The following is a 25,890-nucleotide window of genomic DNA, read 5'->3' as shown; positions in this document are numbered from 1 at the left end:
TAAGCATGATCACCTTTTGCATTGCCTGCACGTGCAGTAGCCTGGTGCGGGGCTCCTGACTGCCTATGCTGGTGCTGAGCCCCCTCAAACACGGGGCCTCAGCTCCAGGGCTCATGCCTTTGACACCTCTGTCAGCACAGGCTGAAATCGTGCTGGGCACCGCACAGGGGACCTGTCACAGCCAGCCTCATCGCCAGGTCAGGATGGGAGAAGAGCACGGTGACCCATTTTTAGATACTGGTCCAACAGTACCACATTGCTGAGCTCAAGAGAGCAGAGCAGTGAACTGCAGACTCACAGTAAGATGAGGAAACCCACCTTCTTGTTGAGCTATCACATCAAGTTTGCATCTTTTACTGTCCTGACATTCCCTATTTTACTAAGATGAAATAAGCAGGAAGGAGCCTATTATCAAATCTCACTGAACCAAACAAATGAACAAAAAAGAGAAACCATTTATAAACAAAGGATTTACAAAAAGTAATTCCAAGAATGAAGTTTGAGCTTTTATTATCACTGAAAGCAAGAAAAAAATGATTCAAAATTGCTGGTCAGATTTCAGGAACTATAGATTTCTTTACTCTGAGCCTGACCTTATGTCAAATATACCCACACTGACCAGCACTAAAAAATTCAGCTGCTTGCTTGCTTGACATGCTAGGTCTCTCCAGCTCCTGTTTTTTAACATAGATGATCTCAGTCCATCAGTGGGCCCTACTTTATCTCACAAATGAATCTCTTCAGTTTCTGGAAGATACTTTCACTTACCAGGGAGGACTTGGGAAGGAGGAGAGGAGTACGGGGTAGAGAGAAAGTAGTGAAAGAAATGCCAGAACAGGACTAAATGAGAAAAAGGAAACATATTTAATTAGTGTTTTCTGTAAAACTTTACAAATGTACAGCATAGTGCAAAAACACAGTCTCAGCACATCACCTTCAAGTAAAATTAACGATGTAAAAAGCCAAGGAACACAAGCCTGCTTCTTCACAGGAGTGGTTCTTGAATGCTGCTCCTGGAGGTTACCCACACTCCATCAATCTCCGATCTCATGTTTATAGCAGAGCAAAAAGCCTAAAGAAAAACCCAGGAACCATTCAGGAGTGGCTGCTCACAGCGAGTGCAGCCTGCCACTTAACCCTATAAAAATGCTGCAGTCTAAGATGGTGCCAGGCCCCCTCGATGACTGAGCTTCACCTTTGTCTACTTACAAGTAGCTCTCCTAAGATGGTTCATTTTTCAACCACAACTAGACAATCCAGTAAGACACTCAAGCACATATCCAATTTCAGGCATATGATAGACTTGATAAAAATAAGGAAAACTGCTCAAAAGCTTGAAGTTATACATCTGCTTAAAATACCTTATTGAATCGATACATTCAGTGTTAACATTAAGGCAATCTAGCATCTGAAGGTTCAAAGAAGGATGTAAAACCTGAACAGGGATAACGTACTCCATCAGGTGATAAGAGACACCAGAGAGTTTTCAATTTCCTTTGAGAAAAGAAGCAAACAGACTGCAACTCAACACGTTTCCATTGCTGGAAATGACAAAATACATTGGCAAATCGGCTGATCTAGATGAGCTTCCTAAGCACAAATCTGTCAAAAATGAAACCCTGTCCATGCTACACTCGACCATCATCTAAATACTAGGCCAGTGGGGGTTGCCAGAATTTTCCCTTAGTCCTGAACACAAAAAACCGTGGATGGAATTAATTCAGAAACTCTCACAACATCACTTCTGCAAAGTCTGTACCACTATAGTGGTGACAGAGCTCCCAGCACGTGGTAGCTAGCTGGGAAAAAATGGGCTCAGAAGCGAGTGTTTCTGAACTGTTCACATCTGTTCACACACTGAAAAATGGATGGAGAAATGGGCTGTGACAGGGAAGTCCATTTAAAACATGCATCTATTATTAATGAGAATTTGAGCTTGCATTCATCCTACATTTTTGTGTGGATGCTGCTTGACCATTCTAGATGCTCAGAAATATGATTTAGTACATAGAATCATCATGGCAATGGAAATTAGCAGAGCATTTCTTCAAATAACATTGGCATGGTTTATACTTCCCTGTCCAAGCCCTTAGAAGGCCTGAGTTAGGTGAACTTCCTGGGTCTAACTGCATTTGGGCAGCTTTCTTAAGGAAAAGCAACTCAATTAGAGGATACTGAGATAAATAATATGTTCTCATTAGAACTACAGCATAAAAAAACAAAGCTCTGCTTTGTTGAGAAACTCAGTTGTCAGAAACCACATGGAAGAGGAAGATTAATTCAACCTTTGGAGGCTGGTCTCAAATGCACAAAGGGCAGAAGAAAAGTTAGTGGGATGCGGCGGACTAACCCCTCTGCCTCTGTCCTACACTGAGCAGGTAGCTGCAGCTGAGAGTCCTTCTAAAAAGGGGCTCCGATCAATTAAACCGGTTCATCAGATTTCAAACGTTAATAAACCAACAGGCACATCTTCAGGGGAAATAGAACAGGTCAAGGCCAAGGAAAAAATATAATCAGACTGGACATGAAATACTCAGCCAGCATTAAAACCAGGACTGCGCCCTCTCAGTCCTGTTTGAAAATGGAAAACTGTGTGTACAGAAGAGTCTATCCCTTATTCTGTTTTAAAGTATGGAGTGCCTTGCCTTTATGTTAGAGAAAATAAATTGGGGGAAAAAACAACAACCCTCTCAACTCAGGATGGGATGTTTGTGGGGTCTGCAATGGTCTGTAGCTCCCCTAGGGCCAGAGACACATTCTTGGAGAGGTCACTCCGAAAACAATCTTCTGCACAATCTGAGGGATCTTCATTTTCCTAACTCATCCTGGGAAGATAAGGGAGAGGCACAAGCACATCCCATAAAAAACAGAAAACGGATAATAAAAGAATAATTTTAGAGCATTGGTCTGGCACACAGAATTAATTTCCTACTTATAAAAAAAACGCATTCAGAAGGGTCATGCATCTCTTAGCTGATCTGTGCTGCCCCAGTAAAATCCAACAGTTTGCCATTGCAGACATTGATTGGGATTACTTTATTTTAGGATGTCCTTGATGGACTTTTAAGCTACTTGTCACCCAAATTTTCTTAGAAGGTTTGAAATTTGTAAAAGCATTTTCAAGAAAAACAGCTCCTACCAAGTTCTCGCCCCAAATAGGAACAAGCACCAGGAGCAGCATTTTGTTTTAAAATCATTATCCTGGACAAACACTGAAATCCAGGGGCAGAGCAGGTAATGCAACAACTACTGACCATTTCCATCTAATCAAAAAGAAAGGTCACAACAACTCTTTTGTGGGTTTCTGAGTCACTTTTGTTTCTTTACATTCAAACCTGTGGATGCTTGGATGGGTGGGAGAGAGGTGATGTCTTGGAAGCTACATCACTGGTTGTTGTCAGTGGAAGAGCTCAGGTTTAAGGGGATATCCCCTTGGACGCCCACAGAGGACAGGTAGGAAGCCATATTTTCAGGGGGAACATAAAGAGATGAATTTTCAGGCAAGCTGATGATGTCACTTCCAAAGACGGACTGACGATCAGCGAGGAACTGCTGGGTGCTTTCAAGAACGACATCTTTCCCTAGGAATGCAAGCAGATAACAAAAAGCTCAGTTTCTGGAAGGCGTATTACCAGCCTTTATGGAAGGAGAACTGAAAAGTGGCAAACCACAGCTGCAACAGGAGGTGAAGGACCTCACTCAAGGCAAAAAGTGCTTGAAAACATTTGAATCAAACACAGACTCACTCCGAAGCCCATGAAAATCAGTGGGAGTCTCTGTGGGTTGCCTAGCTGGGTTCTGCCTGAATAGTGAGATGCCTCACAAGAGGTGAAAGAGGTATGACCAAATAGCTGGAGGCATGGAGAAGCGGGAAAGAGCAGCTTCTCTTCACCTTCACTCGAGAACTGTTTTTCCTTACCTTTGCAGGAGACACCTGCTGATTGCCCCATTATTCCAGCATTGTACCACTGCATGGAAAAGAAAGGCTTTGCAAAGAGGGGATGCTCCCCTTGTGCATTTCAGCCCCAATTTGCTGAATAATTCTCTCCAGTATTGCTGGGCTTTAAAGCCTTTGTTGCTCATGCAAGATGCTGAGCTTAAGGCAGAGACTGGAAGTCCTTGAACTATACTTTAAAACTCAGGGGTGGGATCAGGTGGCTATGCACAAGAATAAGGCTCTCAAAAGCTTCTCTTCCAGGTCTAGCCCAGGTAAATACACGTGAAAATAATAATATATCACTATTCCAAGACCAGGCAAACACTTCTAGATTCATACCTAAGGTCACTGACGCACTTCATCAGTCACTAAGGGGGAGAAAGATCAGCTGAACGTTTCCCTTCAGGTCTGGTGAAACTGAGAAATAAGCATTCCTCTGGCTGCTGGCAGCTCTGAGATCACCTCTGCATCAGAAGGCAGAGGAAATACAGGACCCATACAGCTGCTGACGTGTTTAACGCCCTAATTACATCCCTATTCCCACCTCTGCAAGAGCTGTCAGTGCTCCTACCTGGGCAGGCGCTGTTAAATGATGGGTTGAACACTTTTGATGACAGCTCAGTTGCATTCTTCTCCAGATCCACCGTGAGTCGCTGCATCTTGATGCAAAAATATAAACTACAATGTACAATTATACAAAGACAGGGGAGCTTGTTAGAACTAGGCCACTTCTGAAAATCAGCGCTTCATCAATGCTGCATTACATCGAACCAGCAATGCCAGCTATCCTCCCAAACTCATCTGCACATTGTAAAAACAGTCAGCAGCATGTGCTCAAGGGCAGATACATCTGACAGGGAGAGAGCTAACGGAGATGTACTCCTAGGGGCAGACTGCTCCACGTGCTGTGAAATTCAGTGGACTCAAAGACTGAACTATTCAACGCTGCAGCAGCCTCTCAGCCTTTTTTTTTTTCATGCAATCCATTTTAAAAGAGACCTTGCTTCCAATCCTTGCTTCCAAGACTTGCAAATATTATCTGACCCTTTAGAGAATCTCCTTCCTAACCCTCAGGAAATGCAACAGCCTAGTAAATTCAAAATTATTAAATCAAAACCTAAAAAGGATAGTGTTATCATGAGGAATGTTTATAGAAATTTGGCACTTCATTAGAATAGAGTGCACTTGGCTTGCACTTCTGTAAAAGTGGCAGAAACATCCAAGTCTTTATCCCACACAGCTGGCAGCGAGGGCTTTGAAAAATCACCCCCAGTCAAACTGGGAAAAAAAAAAAGAAAAGAAATCACTTTTATCTAATCATTATATGCTCCTTAGAAATGCCTGTTTCAATGTCAATTCCAAACAAAACCCACCAAACTGAATTCCTCCTAGTTTCTTCTGTGTGGGTGCGTACAAGCTGCTGTTCTAATGACGTGTGGTTTTGCTGCTCCTGAAACGTACGGGGATGGCTTTGTTTTGTAAAGGCACAGTTTGTAAAGAACGTCAGCAAAAGGCACTTTATGAATCTATGGTATTATTAGGAAGTAACACCCGGACTGAGAGGGCCTGGAGCAGCCAGCTTCAATCAAGGACTCCAGGACATCATCAAAACCCATCTCTTAAACCAGCTCTCTGGCTGAGTGGGAAAGACAGGTGAGCAGTACAAGGCAGCACCCTCAGCCTAACCCCAGGGGATGCTTTACTCACGCTGCTTTACCACACTCTGCCCTCTGGCTATAAAGATACTGAGCTTTCTTCAGTTAAGCTCAAGCTCTGCCTACAGGAAATGCTGCTTCATATTTACATTACTATTATCTCAGAAATACGTTTCTCTTACCGGGGACAGACTGGCTTCCATTTCAGCCAAATTCCACTCACTCATAGATAAATTGGGATTACAGACCTGTTGGGAGAAAAATACAATTAGGGCACTGAAAGGCGCACCAATTGCGTGAGAAGCCTGAGCAATCTGGGAAAAGCAGCTCTTGAGCTGGGGTACGGTTTTATGATTCATTCTTGCTCTTGTGGCGTTCAGTTGCACAGAGAGAGAAAAGTGTGTCAGTAACAGGAAAACACCTCCTAATAAGAAATAAGAAACAGAAACCAGCAGAGCCAGTGACAGAGCAGGCCATTAGAAAAGCTTTCTGTAAGGTCAAAATCAATCACAGGTGCTTTGGAACTGGCTTTAAGTGAATAAGATCAATTTTTTAGGATTTTTCATCCCTGTTTATCCATGCAAGTTTACCACGTGCCTGCATCTGAAGTGTCTTCTCAAAGGAGCATATCTTTGACAGATTCTTTCACTACATACAAAGTTATTTGATTACTGGCAAAAGCCTTTCATATACTAACTGTATGCATAAGAGAGAGAGTGAAAGAGAATTCAATCTTTATGTATCTGCGTACATACTCAAGAAAAAAAGCTACCATCCATTTCTAGACAAAATTGACCTGAGAACTGCAGACAAGAAAAGATCTTAGCAGAGAGAATTTGGCACTGGCTGCATTTCCCAGAACGTGAGGAAAAGGGGAAGGTAGTAGAGATGAGCACAATCTCAGAGTATCTAAGATGCAGAATATGCAAAAAATAAACTAACCCAGCCAAAACAATTACCAAGCCAGCTAGAGACTCGTAATAAACCTATCGTGTGTGGATGTGTTAGGTCTCATGATGTTACCTTTACCAAATGCACCGTTTTGTGCTCCTAAAAGTTCAGATATGTGCATTTCCACAAGAAATTTTCAAAGTATCATTTAAAGCCTGAAATCCTGCCATTTCCTATGAGCAGCCCAAAGAAGAGCTCTGTTTCTTTGGCAGCCTGGGACAGTTATGGTGCCACACAAGGCTGCATAAGGCTAAGCCTCATGGTCCATCTGTTTTACAGCCCAAAGGTACCGCTGGCTCCCTCCCAACTCTTCCCATTGCTGCCCGGGCAGAGGGGCTGGCACTCACGTCCAGGAGGCTGGCAGGCTCCAGGCCGTACTGCTGGCTCCGCAGCAGCAGCTGCACCCCTTCCAAACTCCAGTCGGTGCCCTCCAAGGGGTCTGAAATATCTGTTCTGAGAAAAGACAAGGGAAAACATTGCCACGCATGAGTCTTGCATAGATCCATAGAGAAAGCAGGACTGAGAAGCCTTCCTACGTGAGGTTTATGTTTAAACCACAATTAGGAAAACAAGAGCCCACTGTCAGCCTGGGTTTATGCCATTTCACTTGGATTAATCTCAGAAATATAACCCAAAAGAGCATGCAGGAGACTGGGCTGATGGTCAATGAGTGAGACTACTCCTCTCCTGGGTGATGTACGTGGTCTGGGGACGGACAGTCTGCACAAATCTCCTTAAGATTAGGAAAATTAAAGCTTTCCTTAGAGAAAATCCTTCTAGAGAGGAAGTTGGGATCCAGAACCAGCTACATGCCCATCATCCTGGGTCCAAGATGGCTAAATTACTGTTACCTAATGGCTCTTAAGGGAGTGACTTCTACCAGCAGGCATGTACCTGAGACATTCAGCTAAAGGAGCAACCATGAGACCCCGCTGTGTTTAATCCCCCAAAAGTATAAAAATTTCTCTTCAAATCCAGACTCTTTAAAATAAAAAAGAAGTGATTTTTCTTCTAATAAAATGTTTTTAAGCAGCCAATAGGGTTCAGAAAGAGAAATTTGGTTCTCTGTAGGTCCCAAAGGAAACTACACACCTTTCTGATAACTTTTGTTTCGTTTTGTTTTGCTTTTTTCTCCCAATCCTCCTTACACCATATGCAGATGCCATCAAGAATATATTCTGTAGTTAACTGCCATTTCATCCACCGTGCCTAATAACCCTGTGCTAATCCCCCTTGCAAGAGGGAATCATTCTCTCTGCCCTTCATATGCAAGATACTTACATGCCCTGGCTTCAAAACAACAAAACTTCCGCCCCTTTGTAACAGACTTCTGCACTCAGTGAACACAAGCTCCCAGCTCTCCATCCCTGTGCATGACCTCACTGGCTATTTCCTGATTTCAAGCCATGATTTTTATGAATTTTTATTTTTTTCCTTCATAAAGCCATGCTTTGGAGTGCCTAGCATTTTACTGAGCCTCTCCACTTAAAGGAGACAAGCCCAGCAAACCCAGCTAAGTTTCACAGGTTTTTACTCTCAGTCAGAGATGGGGAAGCTGCAATTTCTTGCAGTGTCAGCCTCCCAGTACCTCCCCAGAACCACATGGCCCATGGGATGGTGCCAAAGGGACTGGCTGCCCCCTGAAGGCAGGTCTAGCACTATCTAAGGAGAGGCACCTTGGAAAGGTGACAGGAGATGAAAAGGGAGAGCAGACTAAAAAGAAGAGACCCTATCTGATTGCCCAGCATAGAATAGGAAAAGAAAGGGAGCAAGGGAGCAAAGGATTTCCTTCTTAAGCCCAAATCTGGGGCAAATTCTTTGCTGCCTTATCGCTTATATGCCCTACGATAGTGCAGATGATGGTGAACTGTCCTCTGACATCGATGTCTGTGTATTGGTACGCCAGACACAAATATTTCTGTGAGAGTTTCTGTAACTGAAGACTCAGCAAGGCAAATGAGAGGCATCGTGAGCTATTGGGGATGTCATGGGGCCCAGTGGCCTGCAAGTCAGCAGACACTGATGCTGGTCTGGGCTCCAGCTTTCACACAGACCTGGGGCAAATGCCCCTCACTGCAGAAAGCCTCTTCCTGTTCCCGTGGCTGATGTGCATGCTCTGAGAGCTCTTGCTCTACTGGGGCCTTCACGCAAGTCATTCACAGGCCCCCTAACCCTGTGAACTGTCCCCTGGGCTTCAAGGGCCCCCTAGGCAGGTGCCATGGGGACAGGAAGGAGCTCACAAGGTTGCACAAGGTGACAAAATCAACCTCCTTTGAATTTTGTTGAATTACCCAACTCGCTGGTAATGGGAAGAGAGGGCCACGAAACACCCAGGGCCACAGCTCTCCCTCTCTCCCCTCACCTGTCCAGCAGTGCTCTTCTGCCTCTTCTCTCCGGTGGCTGCGAGGTCCCTGGTGGGACTGCACCACAGCTGCCTTTGCCTTCCAGCACAGACTGAACCATGGCGACTGGGAGCACCGGGGGCTCGGGGCAGGCTCGGCAGCCTGGCACATCGGGCTCGGTGGTGGCTTTCATTCCAGGGCTCACTGGCTCTTCCTTGATCAGCATGAGGCACTTCTCCCTGCATCAGAGACAAGACTTAGCACTACACATCTGCTCCACAAAGGCCTCGCTTTACTGGGAAGGGCAATAGCACGAGGGCTTGTCTGCCCTTCTCAAACTGCCCCGTGAAGTCTTTCCATTCCCCAGACGGGCAAATAAACTCTCCCAGCATCCCTGTTTTCCCTTTTGCAATCTCCAAGGCAGGTCAGTGTTGGTGGAAAATCTCCAAGGAGCATGGGATCAGCAGCTATATTTTACCAAGCTTCCAGCATGTGCATGCACAAGGCTCTGTTGGAGTGAAGCAGGTTTTTGGGGCACAGCCAGAAGTAGTAGACAAACACAAGCTTGGAAGACTGAAACTACCAGATCAAGGCTGGGCATCCACCCACAGAAGTGCTAGAAGGGGCCCATCCTGGGGTCCCTTTTACAGCAGAGCTGTAAAGAGGCATATCAGAAACATGCTCAGCTGGAATACTTTCACTCACTTCATCCGTCATGGCTATAATCAATTTACTCCATTAGATTGTCTTGCAAATATGGAAAATACACTTTCATGTGTTCATCATTCCTCACAAAAGTTAGACTTGATACAGGTAAATGGTCACTGGGCTAGAGAGGGACCCAAGAAAAGTGGAAGCCTCCACCCTAAAGACAGGAATGGGATCAGAAAGACCTCCCCATGCTGGGGTTAGTACTGGACCAGAAAGCTCCCTAAAGATCCCAATGACACAGGAGAGGATCTTGTGGCCTGGCAGCATTTTGGACAGAGGCTGTTAAGATTTGACAGTCCCAGCCAGATCTTTTACTTTTTTGGAAGCAGAGGTTTGCCTTTTTTCAGTGGGAGAAGCACTCCATGTTATTCCTAGAAGGACACGTTATATCAAAGGTTTGAACATTCCAATCTTGTGTATAAAAATCTACCCTGTGACACCTATAGGAAACTTTACAGCTCCCTGTGAATCTGCACAACTGGAGCCAAAATGACAATGGCATGCAGATAAAGAGGCGCTGTGCGCAGGAAGCCACGCTGAGAAAATATTTTACAGCACTTATAGACTAGCTTTGCTGCAAGACAACACGTGGACACATCCCACATGTGGGAGGTATGCGACACTACAAAGCCCTCCGGGGCGTTTTTTTTTAGATCATCTTTTCATCTTATGAATCCTAAACTCCTACCAGAAGCTCGTGTTGATTTAGCAAGTACCACACTCCTGAACTCATTATGGCTCAGATTCTCTTCACGAGCCATGCAGACAGCACAGATCAGAGGCCACCAGGTGGCACTCGGTAATTAGCTGAAATAAGCAATTGAAGATTATATTAAAAAAAATTCTGCTTTAGAAATGGCTTTCAGCATGCCTTTTTTTTTAACTGGAGCTTTTTATATGCTTCGAGCTAATGTTATGACTGTGGTTTCAATTATTAGGTAGATTTACAGACAATTTCTAGGGTATAGCTGCCTTGCCTCTACGCCTGAGAAACTGTTTCCATGATTCATCTGTCTACTTACTTTCCACTGACATAGCTGTAGTTATTCTGCTACTAGCCCTAAGTACACTGAATGTGCGTGGCAGGAAGAGATAAGCACTAAATACCTCTGCATTCAATTCTTAAGTTACTGGGACCTTTTCACAGAAAAGTTGTCAAACATCGGAAGTTGTGATGCAACCTTTCTGTTCTCATTAGCAGAAAGATGTACAGTTTGATTCTGTTTTTTCTTTGCCAAAGAAAAGAGAAAACTTCCTCTCTTTCTCTCAACAAACCCAACAAATTTGGTATCTCATGCTTTGAGAAAGTCCAGACAGTCACTGTCTTGAGCACAAAAATATAAAGAAACATGGAATACTTCCCAAGGAAGGGAGTGGAAGTTCTCAGCATGAAACCCATGACTTTGTTTTAAAAGTCATGCTGTTATTAACCCTACCTAGTTCTGAAAATCTGACTCACATTCCAAACTGGAGGTCTTTAAAAGACGTTTAGATGTAGAGCTTAGTGATATAGTTTAGTGGTTTAGTGGAGGACTTGTTAGTGTTAGGTCAGAGGTTGGACTAGGTGATCTTGGAGGTCTCTTCCAACCTAGATGATTCTGTGATTCTGTGAAAAGTATCCCATTCCATCACGTCTATAGAATTTTGCACCTCAGACACAAACTTGTAGAATTACAGCGAGGAAACACTCTTGTGAAGTTACTCTTGTCCACGCCCAATTCTGCCCATTTTCAAACCCAAAGATGTTTACCTGTCGTTATCAGAAGGGGACTGCATATTTATTATGTTGGATGGTGATGTTTCAGTAACATCAGATATGATGGGTCCTCCAACAATTGCAGGGCTGTTTAAGCGAGAGGCGGGTTCTGTCGATGGCTAAGAGGAAAGCAAAAATAATACAGATTTATCCTTCTGCAGTGGTAAAGAGCACTAATAAGTCAGCTGGTTCTCCACTTGCCCAAGAAGGGGGAGAGGCAGCTTACTGATTTGTAAGAGAAAACTTTTCACCCAGCCCCATCCTCTAAAAGTCCTGCCCAGCAGTTCTGGATGGTAGCATGCAGTCTCTCCTGGAACCCTGTCTGAAAGTAGTGCCATCCTATCCCCTTACTTGCTACAGGGCCGCAGCTCACTGGAAAACAGCAGCCCAAGTTATCACTGATTTCTGTGGCAACAGGCAAAGTACAGGGCCCTATCTCAGAGAGAGTTTACCCACTCTGCCCTGGAGTCCTCCCTGTACAGGAACGCAGAAAGCTCTTACCTACTGTACAACCTTATAAGTTCCTCCGGTCTCTCCTCCAACCACACAGAGGTGCAGGTGTAACACAAGCACTGTGACTGAAGTGTCAGCTACTGAGAGGTTTTACCAAGCCTGACATTTTGCCTAGACTGCTCAGCTCTCATACTACATCAGCCACAGAATATGGCAGCACGAGCGTGTGCAAGCACCCTTCTCTCCCTGGAAATGAGGAGTTAAAGGAATAATAAATGTCACTCTGCTTTGCAGACCTCTCCTCTCCTCTCCTCTCCTCTCCTCTCCTCTCCTCTCCTCTCCTCTCCTCTCCTCTCCTCTCCTCTCCTCTCCTCTCCTCTCCTCTCCTCTCCTCTCCTCTCCTCTCCTCTCCTCTCCTCTCCTCTCCTCTCCTCTCCTCTCCTCTCCTCTCCTCTCCTCTCCTCTCCTCTCCTCTCCTCTCCTCTCCTCTCCTCTCCTCTCCTCTCCTCTCCTCTCCTCTCCTCTCCTCTCCTCTCCTCTCCTCTCCTCTCCTCTCCTCTCCTCTCCTCTCCTCTCCTCTCCTCTCCTCTCCTCTCCTCTCCTCTCCTCTCCTCTCCTCTCCTCTCCTCTCCTCTCCTCTCCTCTCCTCTCCTCTCCTCTCCTCTCCTCTCCTCTCCTCTCCTCTCCTCTCCTCTCCTCTCCTCTCCTCTCCTCTCCTCTCCTCTCCTCTCCTCTCCTCTCCTCTCCTCTCCTCTCCTCTCCTCTCCTCTCCTCTCCTCTCCTCTCCTCTCCTCTCCTCTCCTCTCCTCTCCTCTCCTCTCCTCTCCTCTCCTCTCCTCTCCTCTCCTCTCCTCTCCTCTCCTCTCCTCTCCTCTCCTCTCCTCTCCTCTCCTCTCCTCTCCTCTCCTCTCCTCTCCTCTCCTCTCCTCTCCTCTCCTCTCCTCTCCTCTCCTCTCCTCTCCTCTCCTCTCCTCTCTTCACTGCCAGACTCTTGCCAAACTCTTTACTCTGAAGTCCTTATCATTGCCTCAAACATTTTCCCACCCTTGGCCAAAGAAATTCCCCAAAGCCCGGAGGCTGGAGTAAACCTACCGACTGTATGAAATAGGGGTCGTGGAGGGGGTCCGTAGGCAAATGTCGGCTGAACTTGGACACTTGTGGAGCTGCCAACCCATTGTCGAGCATCAGAGGCCTGCGAAGAGAAACAAGAGGTTTGTTTCCCAGCGTGTACTGACTGACTGGTCAATGATTGCTCAGACAAGAGACATCTTTCAGCCATGGGTTGTTTCCCCCTGGGTACTGTGTTTTTCCCCAGGTGTAAGGTATGCTCTTGTTCAGTGTTACAGAGAAGGAAGGGAAGCAGCAGTCTTGAAGGAGGTCACCATTAAAAAGGGTCTTTAACAGCCATACAGAGAAGAGAAGATCTGGGTTTTCTAGATCTTGCTTTAAAGAGGCAAGTCAAATAACATACATTGAGCACTACTTGTTTCCCAGATAAGGTGGCAATACCTGGACCCATAATCAAAAAAAAAAAAAAAGTTTTAGTAAAGACCTGAAACCAGGAGAAAAGGAGAAGCCTCAAAATGGCACTGCCCTTCCTCATGAAACTTCCTGTGTGGCAGTGCTTGGTTTTGCGATGGAAATGTTACCAACACTGCAATACGGTCCCAGAGAAACTGGCAACTGGTGTATTTTGCTTCACACCCACTATTGTTACTGCTGTGCTGATCCTATAAAGCTGCCTCCTCCTCCCACTGACCCACAGAGTCAGGAGAAGCATCCTCAGTGTCCGTTTAGAAGACAGCACTTTGGCTGAGGGCATCAGGGAAAGTCAACAGGTTTTTTCTATAGTCATGTCTAACAGGTGTGATGGAAAAACATCCTAGCTCCCTTCATCCTACAGACACTGGAACTAGGTATGTTGGGAGAAATTATGGGTTTGCTCAGACTGCAATTAGATCCCACAGCAAAGGGATTATACAGCAGGACTCAGTGCTGATTAACAGCCTTCTTCCATCCCGGGACATTAACCAAAGATAAAGAATGAGAAAGAATATTTGAATCATCCCGACACTGACCTTGTTATGGCATAAGCAACTCTTCAGCACAAACCAAGGTATCGTAGCCAGCCCTGTGACAATTACTTTGCAAGTGTCCAGCTCCCTGCTCCATGAGCAACAAATGAACCCCCCTATCCAACATTTGTTACCAAAATACTTTGGTGCCTAACCCTAACCCATCTAACAGCCTCCCAGGTCAGGCGTGCCTGCAGGACCTACTGACCAAGCCATCCTGTCCAAACCTACCAGCTGGCACTCCTCTGGTCTGTGCCCAGCTGCTCTGGGCTGCATGATACAACTTTCTGGTGGCATTTAAAAGAGAAGCAGGAAAGCAAGACTGTGAAAGATAAAGCACTAAAGGTGCAGCTATAGACATAAGAACTAAGGTGCCTTGAGGACAGCCCTTCATGCTTCCAAGGAAGCAGAAACTCAATTAACAGGCACAACACTGTGCAAATTGCAGCGGGGTTGTATCAGCAGGATCCCTCTTTATAAGGAGGCCAATATATTTGCTGTGCAAGTAGTTCTGTGCTCTTCTGCTCCTTTCAGCCCAGTCTCTCATTAATGATTTGCTTTTTTTCCCCACAACAGTGGTCTATGACATTTCTTGGGCTGCAAAGCTCTTGCAGGGAGGGCATGGCACTGACCATGGAAATCAGAGATCTGATCTAGCATCTCATTTCTCTGCTTCCCCACTCTACAGGAAGAAAATCTCTTCACTCATGTACCTCAACGAGCCAGAGCAGTTGATGTTCTTCCCTTGAACCTCCTTCTTTGCTACCATTCTCTGAGCAGTGTATATCCCTTCCAGAAGGCTTGGTAGAGGGGATAGGCAGAGATGAGCATATCCAGTTTACCTGTACAGACAGACTACAGGCTCCTTCATCAAATCCTGTGTTTCCTTTACAATCCTGACATGAAGTTTCAGCAAAGAATGAGGACACTGATTAAAGAAGATCAACCCCCTAGAGCAGCCATTCTTGGGATGTCTCCTTTGAGGCACGGAGAAGTTTCTGACTTGCCTAAGGCCACAAAGTAATAAAGGTGGCACTGGAGGCAGGTTCCTGAAGGTCACCAAGCCTGTGTCAGATACACACCTCGTTCAGTGACTGTGGGTCAAATAAAAGGTGCCTGTGGTCTGGCTGGGCCCAGCCCTGCTCCTGATGATGACAAGTGGCAAAACCGGTGCCTATGGGACCAGCACTGGGGTCCTGCCCTTTCTCCTCCCACTGAGTGTTCCCATCTCCCATCCCGCACTGTATTCCCCAAATAAAGGTCACGAGCTGACACGGTGCTTCTCTAAAGACCACTGAATGGGGCATGTCAGCAGGTCTGACTCGGCAGTTCAGCCCATTCATTCCCCATTACCATGGTGCCCTGGTCCGGTGACCGCCTGCCTGGCCGAGCTGAGCTTGTGCTTTTAGCGAGGGGGCAGCATTATGCACCCGTGAGTGAGCGTGTGCGCACCACACAAGGGTACTTACAGCTTCCTCTTTATCCCAGCGCCGCTGGGGTTTGATTGGAGCTGGCCAAACAGAAACTGAATCAGCTGTCAGGAGAGATCACAATCCGGTGTTAATCAGCAGAGTGATTCAGCACTCCTCGCTCTCGTCTCACGCATTCCTCCCTCCTGACACCACCCCGAAGCTGGGAGCAGCCACGAAATATGGGAGCCAAACTGCAGGAGGTACCGGAGCCTGAAACAGGACTCTCGAATGAGTACAGCCCGTTGAGTGAAGGTGGCTAGATGCACACTCTCAGTGCTTGCTCTCTCCACTCCTGTGCATGCAGAACTCCAACGAGCCCTATCCAACCTGGGAGCATGTCTGTGAAGTACCCAACCAAACCTGGATTTAGACTTGGCCTTCGTAAAAGTTTTCAGAGCCCTTTATAAGAGGCTTTAGAAAATCTAATAAAGACTTTGCAAGTTAAAACAGAAACTTTCTAGGGGAGACCCTGGATGGGGGTCTCAGCTCTTTTGGTTGAGTTTTTCAGCCCTGTGAAGGTCAGTGTTGGTAAAACCAGACAATAAACATGATGCAGTATGGCTTTGAAGAGGAATCACTTAGCAACATACTCCCAGGTCAGCTTGAGCTCTGCTTTGACCTCCTAACAAAGAGAGCATTATTATTATATACCACAGCTGCCTCTTACTCATTGCTAAATGTAACAAAATAGAGTTGCATAAATGCCCCTACAATGAGTGGTGTGGCTGGTCCAGCCTCAGAGCTGGAGGAAGCTTTGATAGCCTCATGTACTTCTATCCAGTCCTATGAGTGTGATGCCACGTGACGGTTAGAACATGGCTCTCAGAGGGACCGGGAAATGTGACATGCTCAGTCACATCAGCACCATCTGGGAATCACTGGAGAGGCCTCTTCTGTTCAGGTCATGCTAGAGATTAAGGGAGGTGGCTCCCTTAAAATGCCACAGTTGCTGGAGGTTCCCCCTGGGGAAATGGCTAGCCAGTTCTGCGGCCTCCGTGCTGGCAGCATGGGGAGGCTCCTCTGTTGTACGGAAGAAAAGGAAAGGTTAGGGAAGCCCTAAGCCATTGGTACCACCACAACAAGGATGGTCTCATACAGGGCATTCAGTGAAAGCTGTGCTCTCTTGCTCAGGGCTTGGACAGAAAAGTGATTACTAACATCACAGCATGGACTGACAGGTAAATTAAAATCTTTTGCTCTAGGGTATGATTTATGCTTTGTTAATGACCATTGCCCATAGGACAAGCAGGAGCATCATGCAATTAGAAAGAAAGGGAAAATACATATACTGTAGTATCACAGTGTGGAGAAGATTATGGGACAAGACAAAGCAGAGGAGGACATACATTGTGCAGTACAAGTGAGTTTCGAGTTTATACAATCACTACCTTGTTGATCACCTTCTGCTGCTGTGAGTGGTTCTGCCGGAGAGAAACAACTTCCCGCCAAAGAACTTCATTTTGCCTGAAAGTGAAACAGAAACTGTCTTTTAGTACAGAAATATTCCAACAGCCCATGGTGCTGCCATGATACACAGTAGGCCCAACTCGGTAAAGTTTGTCTCTCTTTGGGACCGTTGCAGCACTTGGCACATTCCAGATATCCCACCCAGGGTCACAGGATTGCTTTCCTTGTTTTTCCTCCATTTCAGAACTACAGAGCAAAGCTTGGAGGAGAAACAAATAAAGAGAAGCCAGCATATATAGGGGAGGGTAATGGGAGGACACACGTTTGGGTTGGGTGGAACATTTAGGCCAAACTCAGAATTTCAACAGGGTCAAATTTGTGATTTTGAAAGATTTGGATCATCAAGACTGTTCTTCCTGCTGGGGCAAAGAAAGCCCAGCCTCTCTACTACTGCTCCCAAAGACCAAGAGATCCTAAGTATAGAGAGTGTGTATTCTGTGTATTCTGCCTGCTTGGACCTCATGCATGTGGAGGTACAAAGGCATGTTTGGGAGTCACCAGAGTAGCTAAAGGGATGCTTCCACATCCGAAAGCCTTGAACTAGGATGCATGTAATGACTTTATCAGTGGGAGTCACTGATTTCATCCAGCAAATTTTACGTCCAGCTTGCAATTGCACAGAGCATATATAGGCCTAGGTTTCTGTCTGCAAATGCAGCACCCAGGGGAGTTATGGGCTGCCTTGAACATTCAGCCCCAGGAGGTGGGATGAGGGAGATGCAGCGTTTATTTGCTGTGCTGCCTCCAAATCTGGATTCCAGCCAAGTCTGTGCTGCAAAAGGTTCTGCCAGTGAATTTATCTCAAGAGTATATGGATGTACCAAAACTGACAGGCCAGAAAAACCTCCCATATATGTGCAATTTATAAAGCCTTTTTCTACATATCCTTTAGGTGGTAATACTCTTTCTTTTTATTGCCGCTGTACCTGGATTTCACAATGTGATTTCACACATATGCTAAGCGTGGAAGGCATTTGTCCTGGTTTCAGCTAGGATAGAGTTAATTTTCCTCCTAGTAGCTGGTAGGGTGTTATGGTTTGGATTAGGATGAGAAGAGCGCTGATAACACGCTGATGTTTTAATTGTTGCAGAGCAGTGCTTACGCTAAGCCAAGGACTTTCCAGCTTCTCGCTCTGTCCTGCCAGCGGGCAGGCTGGGGGTGCAGCAGGAGCTGGGAGGGGACAGACCCAGGACAGCTGACCCAAACTGGCCAGAGGGGTATTCCATACCATATGGCATCGTGCTAAACAACATATAGGGGTGACTGGCCGGGGTGGGGGGGGCAGCTGCTTGGGGATAGGCTGGGCATCGGTCAGCAGGTGATGAGCAATGGCATTGTGCATCACTTGTTTCGTATACATTATTATTATTATTATTATTATTATTTTCCTGTCTTAATAAACTGTCTTTATCTAAACCCACAGGCTTCACTTTCCCGTTTCTCTCCCCCATCCCAGAGAGGGAGGGGGGAGGGTGAGCGAACGGCTGTGTGGTGCCTAGCTGCCTGCCAGGTTAAACCACAACAGCATTAAAAACTGAGGAAGGATTAAAATATTTAGCTATCGCGCTTAAGGTGGTGGACTGCAATGAAGTTTTGCAGTATCTGATGTTCTCTCAAGGTCTAGGATGTCAGGTTCATCTAACGATACATGAATCTCAGCTTTCATTATAAAAAAAGCTTCTGAGTCCTGTTGTTTAAAGAAGAAATGAAAAAAAAAATCTAAGTGTTTTATAAGAATTAAAATTCTGGATGCAAATAAAAACCTCTCCAGATGTATGATTTATAAAATGCTATCCATTTACTAAATTCCTAGTGACCATGTCTGACTCAGAAAATCCCAGTCTCAGACAGCTGGAGGGTCAGGTGACTGCATGCAAGTAGTACTGCATATGCCTGTCTTGCTCTTACACAACAATTTTGGCCTTGTCAGAAGACACAGTCTTCAGAGAGAGAGAGGGGTCCAATGATCTAAACTACAGCCACTCTAGTATTCTTATATTCTTTAGGTCAGGCCTATATTTTGGATGTTGAGGATGACAGATATATTTCTGACTTTTAAACAGTTGAATAGAGTACCACTGCAAATCTGCCACTGCTTTCTCTCCTAGGGGTGAGAAAGAGTTACATATCTCTTTTTACCATCATCTCTATCTGGAGGAAACACAGTTATCTAAGTCCCCAAAATATACATATACTTCCTGTGTGGCCTTCTCTGTGCTCACCTCATCTATAAAGGGAAAATATGGATGTCTACCTTCCATAGAAGACAGAGAGGCTGAGGATTAATTTGCATTTTGTACCTCATTGGGAACTCTGCACAGAAATCCTACATGTTGTCGTGTCAACAGATCTAGTCCCTATGACTAAAACGAAGGTCAGCTGTTTAGATACATCAGGCGCTAGCACAACAGTCTTAAGATATATGCCTGCGTCAGCATTTGCTCTGTTCATGCTTACTGCTAAGAGGATATATAAATAACAAAAACTCATGTTTTCAAAGTTAGGACAAAAATATTTAAGCAAAGAGGAGATTCTTAGTCAAAGATTGCTCTGACTCAGTATATGCTCCCTGGGAGGGAGGTGTGTAAGGCTCCTCCTTTCAAGCATTCCCCAAGACCAACATCTCTCGAGAAGCAAATGCCCAAAAAGAAGCAGCCTGAGTAGGATTCAACTCACTGCTTCATGTCCTGAACTTGACACTCCATGTTCTCCTGCTGACTTCTCAGTATCTGTACCTCATATAGCAACCTGCTGAGGTCCTCCTGGCGCATCTTGGTCTCCTCACTTTTCACTACTGACACCTGAGGAAGAAAAAGTCCAAAGTGGATTTTACCAACACAGGAAGGGCCGTGGACAGACACAGTCATTGCTGTGGCTTGAGTACAGGACTTCTACCAGCCAGGCTCTGATGTGCTGAAATACTGGGACAGGCAATACATTCACAAGTGTCTAGGCATTACTGCATGGGCCAACGGAATAAAATACAGAAAAGAGCAGGAAAAATGCTTTCATACAGAGGGTTGGAAGCAGGATATTCTCCACTAGGGATGTATTTCAAGTCAACTCGGAAAAAATGGCATTGTGAGGAACAGGGAAGAATGGAACTAGGCCATTTGATTAATTATTTCCTTTTAATCTATAGAGATCCTGAATTCAGTCTTGTGCTTTACAGAAATAAACCTGAGGAACTGTTTCAAATCGATATATTACGCTTGGATTTCCAGAATGCTTTTGCTGAATTTCCTTTCTGAAGTCAATGTGCTAATTCAGTAAGAGAACAATTCTTTATGGGAAGGTTAATAACCTGTTAAAAGGTAGCAAGCAGATGGCAGGAGTAGGTTACCGCTTCTAAAACAACAAGAGATGAATGTTGGGAGACCCAGGAGATATGTTGTACTTATCTAGAAAAGGGGATAATGATTCAAAACCAGAGTGGTGCAAAGCAAGCCTGGCTGTGCAGCACTATACAAAGATCTCGTGACACTAAGCAATGCAGAGAAAAATCCAACAAACAAACCAAAACCATAATCAACCAAAAGAAAAACTGATGAAAATCAAGCCCAGGTTAGAAACCAGATCACAAGGTGATCTTGCAGTTATGCTGAGCAGTCTACAGCATGCCAGCCCGTGGTCCAAGAGCAAACAAGTATTTTAGGTATCATGAAGAGAACAAAGCAGTTGTGGTGACAGAAATCCATCTAATGACCACGTCTTAATTATAGGACTGTTCTGGTCAATCTCCCCAAAAAAACAGATGTAAGAGGGTTAGGTGCAGGGTGGAGAGCCACAGCGACAGGCACAAAAAGGCTCTTGCTTGGGAAGAAGCATGGCATTTTCTGCTCGAGACATCTGAGGTACTGGACGCAAGTATTCACTACTTCTCTCCTAGCAGAAAGCCGGGGGAAAACCAAATTAAAAGAGACAACAGGTTTAAAAATGAACCAAGGGAGTTACATCTCTACACATATTGTTAATTAAGTTTTGGGGCATACTGTTAAGAGATGTTTTGACATCCCAAATGTTTGGGTGTTTCAAAAACCACCACATGGCTCTTCTGGAACCTTCTGGAAGGGGTCGGGGGTCACTGCTGCTGCCTCAGCCTTCCCGCCTTGAGCCTTCCCGCCTCAGCCTTTAAAGCACCATTTGAGAGGCTCACTGGATGTTTTGATGTCCCAGATGTTCGGGTGTTTCAAAAACTACCACACAGCCTTTCTGGAACCTTCTGGAAGGGTGGGGTCACTGCTGCTGCCTCAGCTTTCCCGCCTTGAGCCTGCCCGCCTCAGCCCTTAAGGCACCAGTTGAGGGGCTCTCAAGGGGGTCCCACCCTGCGTGTCCCTCCACCCAGCATCCCCTCACCTTCCTCTTGATGTGCTCCAGGAGGTGCTCGTGGCCCTGCAGGAAGCAGAGGTGCTGGAACTCGGTGTCGTCCCGCTCAGGCTTGACGAGCCCCCCTTGCTCGATGTTCACCACCTTCCTGAAGCCATCTGCGTAGAGAGCATGTGGGTGGAGGGCCAATAGACCAAGGCCCTCCTCCCTGCCTCCTGCCCCGTCAAAGATGATGGAAATCTACTTTGGATACTTGTCTGAAGTCCTAAAAGGCTTTCTACAGCACTAAACTGCCTTAGAACTGGCCTCATATTTACAACACTGCTATTGTATGCTTAAATAGCAAAGAGAAAACTTTACCAAGGAACTTAGTGATTTAGTCATCAATAGAAAACTGTACTTCTGAAAACTATCAGAAAAGATCCAAGTTTAATACAAATATGGTCTAGATGTGGCTGACAGCTACACCTAAATCTCCATTAAGGGATGAAAATGCCTCATTAGCGAGGTTTGCAGGGAGAAATACTGCCTGTTCTTGGTTCAGCCACAGGGCCGGGAGAACGGATAAGCTCTGGGCATACTACACTCAAGAAAAGCAGTTTCTGAAGGAAATTTCACAGTATCAGGCTGCTAGATAAAGTCCCATACAGCATGAAATGGTAAAGAAATAATAATGTGTGATCAAATTGATGGAAGGGAAGCAGAAAACCCATTGGCTGAAATTTCTTAGCCACAATTTAGGATTGAATCTAACAGAAATTTCATATACAAGGACATTGCTCTCCTGGGATCTAAGTGAAAGGTCCTCTTTGGCAAAATCCACAACACATACGTGTATATGTGAACTCTCAGCATTTCTATCTACAATTCTCTTCCATGCTTCCTGTACTACCCCAGCTTTCTATCACTCTCCCCGTGTCTTGTGGGACCCACATCGCCTAGGAAGTGGAGTTTGAACTTACACATGTTCAGCTGCCGGACGAAACTGGCCATGTTGTTGTGTTTGAAATACTTGGGCAGCACCTCTTTGGCAAACCGTCCTTGGTCAAACACATGGAAGCTGGTGCCGTTCTGCAAAGGCGAGAAGGATGGGGGAAGTCAGAAGAATGCCCTGACCACAAGGGGAGACCAGGAGGAGGTGATTCCCTTGAGTCCTACAGCAGGACTAGTCATGCTCTGAATTGTCACCTTGAAGGTGTGAAGACGGACAACAACTTTTAGTGAATGATGTGCTCCTTTCAGTCCCTGTACAGTCAGTCCTCTATGACCGCATTTCTGATCCTTTTTGAATTAGCTTTGCCACTGCATGATTCAGGGCCGCAGATGAGAGAGGGAAACTACAGACATTTACATCCAAAATGCTCGTAGCTTATGATTGCTGCCTCTTCTTGTGTGGGCCTCATAGAAAGACTGGTGTCCGAAGAAGGTCATGGAAAGTGGAAATTACCATCACAATCCCTCAATCTGCTTGCCCAGGTCTGACCCATCTGCTTCAGAGCACAGCAGTCCTCGAGGGAGCACTGCCCGGAGACATGGCACAAGAAACACAGCAAGGCAAGAAAGCAAATCATCCCTGGAGATACTGCACTGATGCAGAAGCCCTACAGACCTTCTCCTGGTTATTTTTGAAACATACAGGCACAAATGCAACCCCAAACTTGGCTGAACATAGCATACAAGTTATAACAGTCATGCTTTACAGCTCAAGCTAGCAACATGCGTTTTAACTGGATAAAAGATCATATTTTAGGTTGCATCACCAGGAGTTGTGATTGCAAAACAACACAAACCAGACTGGGATCACTGACAGGGGCAGGCACGCTGCAGCTCATGTGCTTTCCTTGCTGGCCTGTGAGAAACAGTGCACTGAAGCTGTCCCAAAACGTTTTGCAAACAAAAATCCACATGACCTTTTCAAGGGACAGAAGAATTGGCAATTAATTTTCATCTGCAATTGACACTTAGAAACAGCCTTTTCTGAATCCCTGACCTTAACAGCATCAGTGTCTCCAGGATATGGGGACAGGGGGACTTCCTTAAATCTCATCTCTGCTCTGGATGGATGGGGGCAGCCAGGGGAGTTTGGAAGAACCATGATATCAAACGTGGAGTTTGGGGCGCACATAACATTTTGTAAACTTGCAGAGAACCATATCTTCTAGGGTCTTACATTGGCTTTGCTTGTGTAGAGAGCAAGAGCTGCTAAGAGCTGCCTGGGGAGCCCAGCTGTGCAGCCTAAGCCCATCACTGCTTCAGGGAAGGACGGGCAAGATGCAGAGACCTCTGCCAGGGAAAAGGCAGCAACAGATATTTGAGCTGGATTTACCAACTCAGCTGCAGCTGAGTTTTAAGGGACGGCTAGCTAAAGATGCCAGGGTGTGTGTGGTGTTGGCAGAGCCCAGCATAGCCACCGTCACCCTCCTGCTGTGTCTGGTGTCATTACCTGCAGCCAAGTGATGTGTCAGCTCGGGGGTTGTTTCACATCGGACTGGTTTTTGAGAGAGGAAGAGAGTGGAAAGGCCCTACAGGCAAAGAGACTTTGGAGATGCTTTGTGTTCACTGACACACTGTGCACGTGCCAGCATGTTCCCATACGGCAGCCGTGCCCTGGTGGCCTTACATCGTAAGAGCACAAGCTGGGAGACGCTTCAACAGTCTTCTCTGCCCAAGGCAAAACTGTCTCTACAGCCTGTCAGCCTTGGCAAATGCTCATCTTGCCTGGTCTTGGCAGAGCCATGGGCCACAGACCCTCTGCCCTGCCCAGGCAAACTACTCCAGGGATTTCCTAGAAGTTTTTCCTAACTGAATCTTCCACTTCAAAAATTAACGTCATTACTTCTTGTCCCATCCGCCACGGACAGAAGGCAGACTTTTCTTTTTAACCTTAAACCAGCCTTTACTGTACATATAAAGCATTACCATGTTTCCTCTCCACCTCTGCTCCTTCAGGCTATAAGACCCACAGTTTACTCAGTTGCTTTTTACACATCCTATTTACCAAGAGCTCTGATTACATCCAGAAATCTCAGACACACACAACTCCTCAGCTCCAACACCACTGATGGGTAGAAGAGGAGGATGCAACGTGGGAGCCTTAGAATCTAAAAGCTTTGCCCAAGCAGGTAGCTGTAAGGCTGCAGGAAAGCAGAGCATAGTGTGGGAGGTGAGAAATAACTCTCAACCTAACAACAACATGTGGAATAATGTGCATGTAACAGAGGAGGGGCTATTTATACATGTTAGGTAATCTTTGCTAGTTTGAAAGTCCTCGTTCTAAACACACGGTACGAAAACTTAGGGGTTCTGGGAGGTATGGACATGCAAAACCAGCTTTAGAAAGCAACCATTCCCTTGGATAAAAATGTAGCTTGAATTCATCCCAAGTTTTGTTTGAAAACTGTATTGGACAAAAACACATGGCAAAAAGACTGCTTTAGACTTCTTTTCTCCCTTTAAATCTCCTCTTGTTATAGATTCTTATTTTTGGAGAACAAGTTTATGCACACAACTTCTCTAAGTCCCTGCTGAAGACAAATCATGACATTATTTGCAGCAAGTCTTACTCAGGTCAAAAATACAATGTGGTTTCAAAATGCTGTACTAGGGGGACAGATAAATCATTTTTATTCTCTGATTTCACTCAGTATATTAAAACCTTCGTGACAAATAAGAAGCCAAAACAAAGCAATCTATCACTAAGGAGCCATACAGACAAAACACACCACAACCATCACACAGGCTAGATGAAAAGTTGAGTAAAGCCCTTGCAAAATGCTAAATAATTTAAGGGGCCAATCTGAGATCTGGTTAAGCCATAGGCTTCGGACTGCGGTCTGAAGGCTGGCTGTGGCAATTTGCTGCCTACTTCCAAGGCACTTGTGAGAGGCTGCTAAGAAACCCTGGTGAAGTAACACAAACATCAGCTAAATTCTTTAAGGGCTCTGCATCTTTCCTAGAAAACTTCGGGGACCACAGATTGAAGCAAGGTGGAAAACTTTTCACTCTTAAGGAGCCTGGATTTTTATAGGGTTCAGTTCTAGCCACCTTTTAAGGCACTTCAAGTGGCAACCGGCACTCGCTGCACTTACCGTACTCCAGCAGATGAGATGGTTCGTTTCAGGATCTTCCACCAGCGTCCAGAGCTTGGTGAGGAAGGCTGGCACATTGCTGGAGTACCCATCCATCACCAGAGAGCTGGGTGAATCCTGCATAGCTTTGCAGTGTCCCAGCTATACTAACCCCATCGCTGTCGGCGTGCCTGTCTCCCTGCACGCGTGTGCGTCTGACAGAGAACGAACCACTGAATTTTATCCCGGGCTAGTGGAAAGTAGGCTCCCAGGGAGTCACATCAGCAGTGCTGCTCGCACTCTTAAAAACTCAGCACAATGCGATGGCATCACCAGCCCCAGAGAACAATACACAGAATGAAAATGCACTGCAGCCGATCTCACAGAGCTGTGAATAAATACGCAGCGTCATGCAGAGGGAACACGTGCCACACACCTTGCGCTGGGAGGTTTGCAAGTCACCGGAGTGAATCCACCTGCTGAGAGCCTGTGGGATGCCCGGCACAGCAGCGTCAGGTTTGTCAAAGCACTTGATGTGTTGTTTTGGAATATTCTTGCCCCAAAAGCCGGCCAGCACAGATGAACAAGGCCTGGCCAGACCTCAGGGCTGCACATCGCTGGCAAGGTTTTGAAAAGTCAAAACCGTACGTTGGCTTGGCTACAGATCTCATGTTATT

At 45.8% G+C, this 25,890-nt stretch overlaps 1 protein-coding gene across 3 annotated transcripts; it reads right to left on the bottom strand.

Annotated features, from left to right (window-relative positions):
* Positions 1-69: 69 nt before the first annotated feature.
* Positions 70-25,822, bottom strand: HSF4 (heat shock transcription factor 4). Of its 3 annotated transcripts, none has more exons than XM_080551883.1 (13): positions 25,235-25,822; positions 22,109-22,217; positions 21,177-21,304; positions 19,497-19,621; positions 16,741-16,816; positions 15,350-15,414; positions 12,898-12,997; positions 11,347-11,471; positions 8,906-9,124; positions 6,891-6,996; positions 5,775-5,840; positions 4,509-4,596; positions 70-3,581 (listed from the first exon to the last, which is right to left on the bottom strand). In XM_080551883.1, exons 1-13 carry the CDS (start codon positions 25,355-25,357, stop codon positions 3,385-3,387), a joined length of 1,527 nt encoding a protein of 508 aa, XP_080408009.1. In that variant the 5' UTR covers positions 25,358-25,822; the 3' UTR covers positions 70-3,384. The 3 variants fall into 3 exon arrangements, with proteins under 3 accessions (XP_080408009.1, XP_080408011.1, XP_080408010.1); XM_080551884.1 differs by having other exon boundaries at positions 3,446-3,581; positions 4,509-4,615; XM_080551885.1 differs by lacking the exons at positions 21,177-21,304; positions 22,109-22,217.
* Positions 25,823-25,890: the final 68 nt, after the last annotated feature.

This window comes from Anser brachyrhynchus (genome assembly GCF_964034855.1).
Source record: "Anser brachyrhynchus genome assembly, chromosome: 12".
NCBI lineage: Eukaryota > Metazoa > Chordata > Aves > Anseriformes > Anatidae > Anser > Anser brachyrhynchus.
Note: the sequence above shows the minus strand (reverse complement) of the source record. Positions and strands in the feature narration are given on the sequence as shown.

Coding starts and splice junctions, on each gene's coding strand:
- HSF4 (XM_080551883.1), bottom strand. CDS start 25,357: ATGCAGGATTCACCCAGCTCTCTGGTGATGGATGGGTACTCCAGCAAT. Junction 22,218..25,234: donor ATCTCATCTGCTGGAGTACG/GTAAGTGCAGCG, acceptor TCGCCTTTGCAG/AACGGCACCAGCTTCCATGT. Junction 16,817..19,496: donor CAAGTTCAGGACATGAAGCA/GTGAGTTGAATC, acceptor TTTCACTTTCAG/GCAAAATGAAGTTCTTTGGC.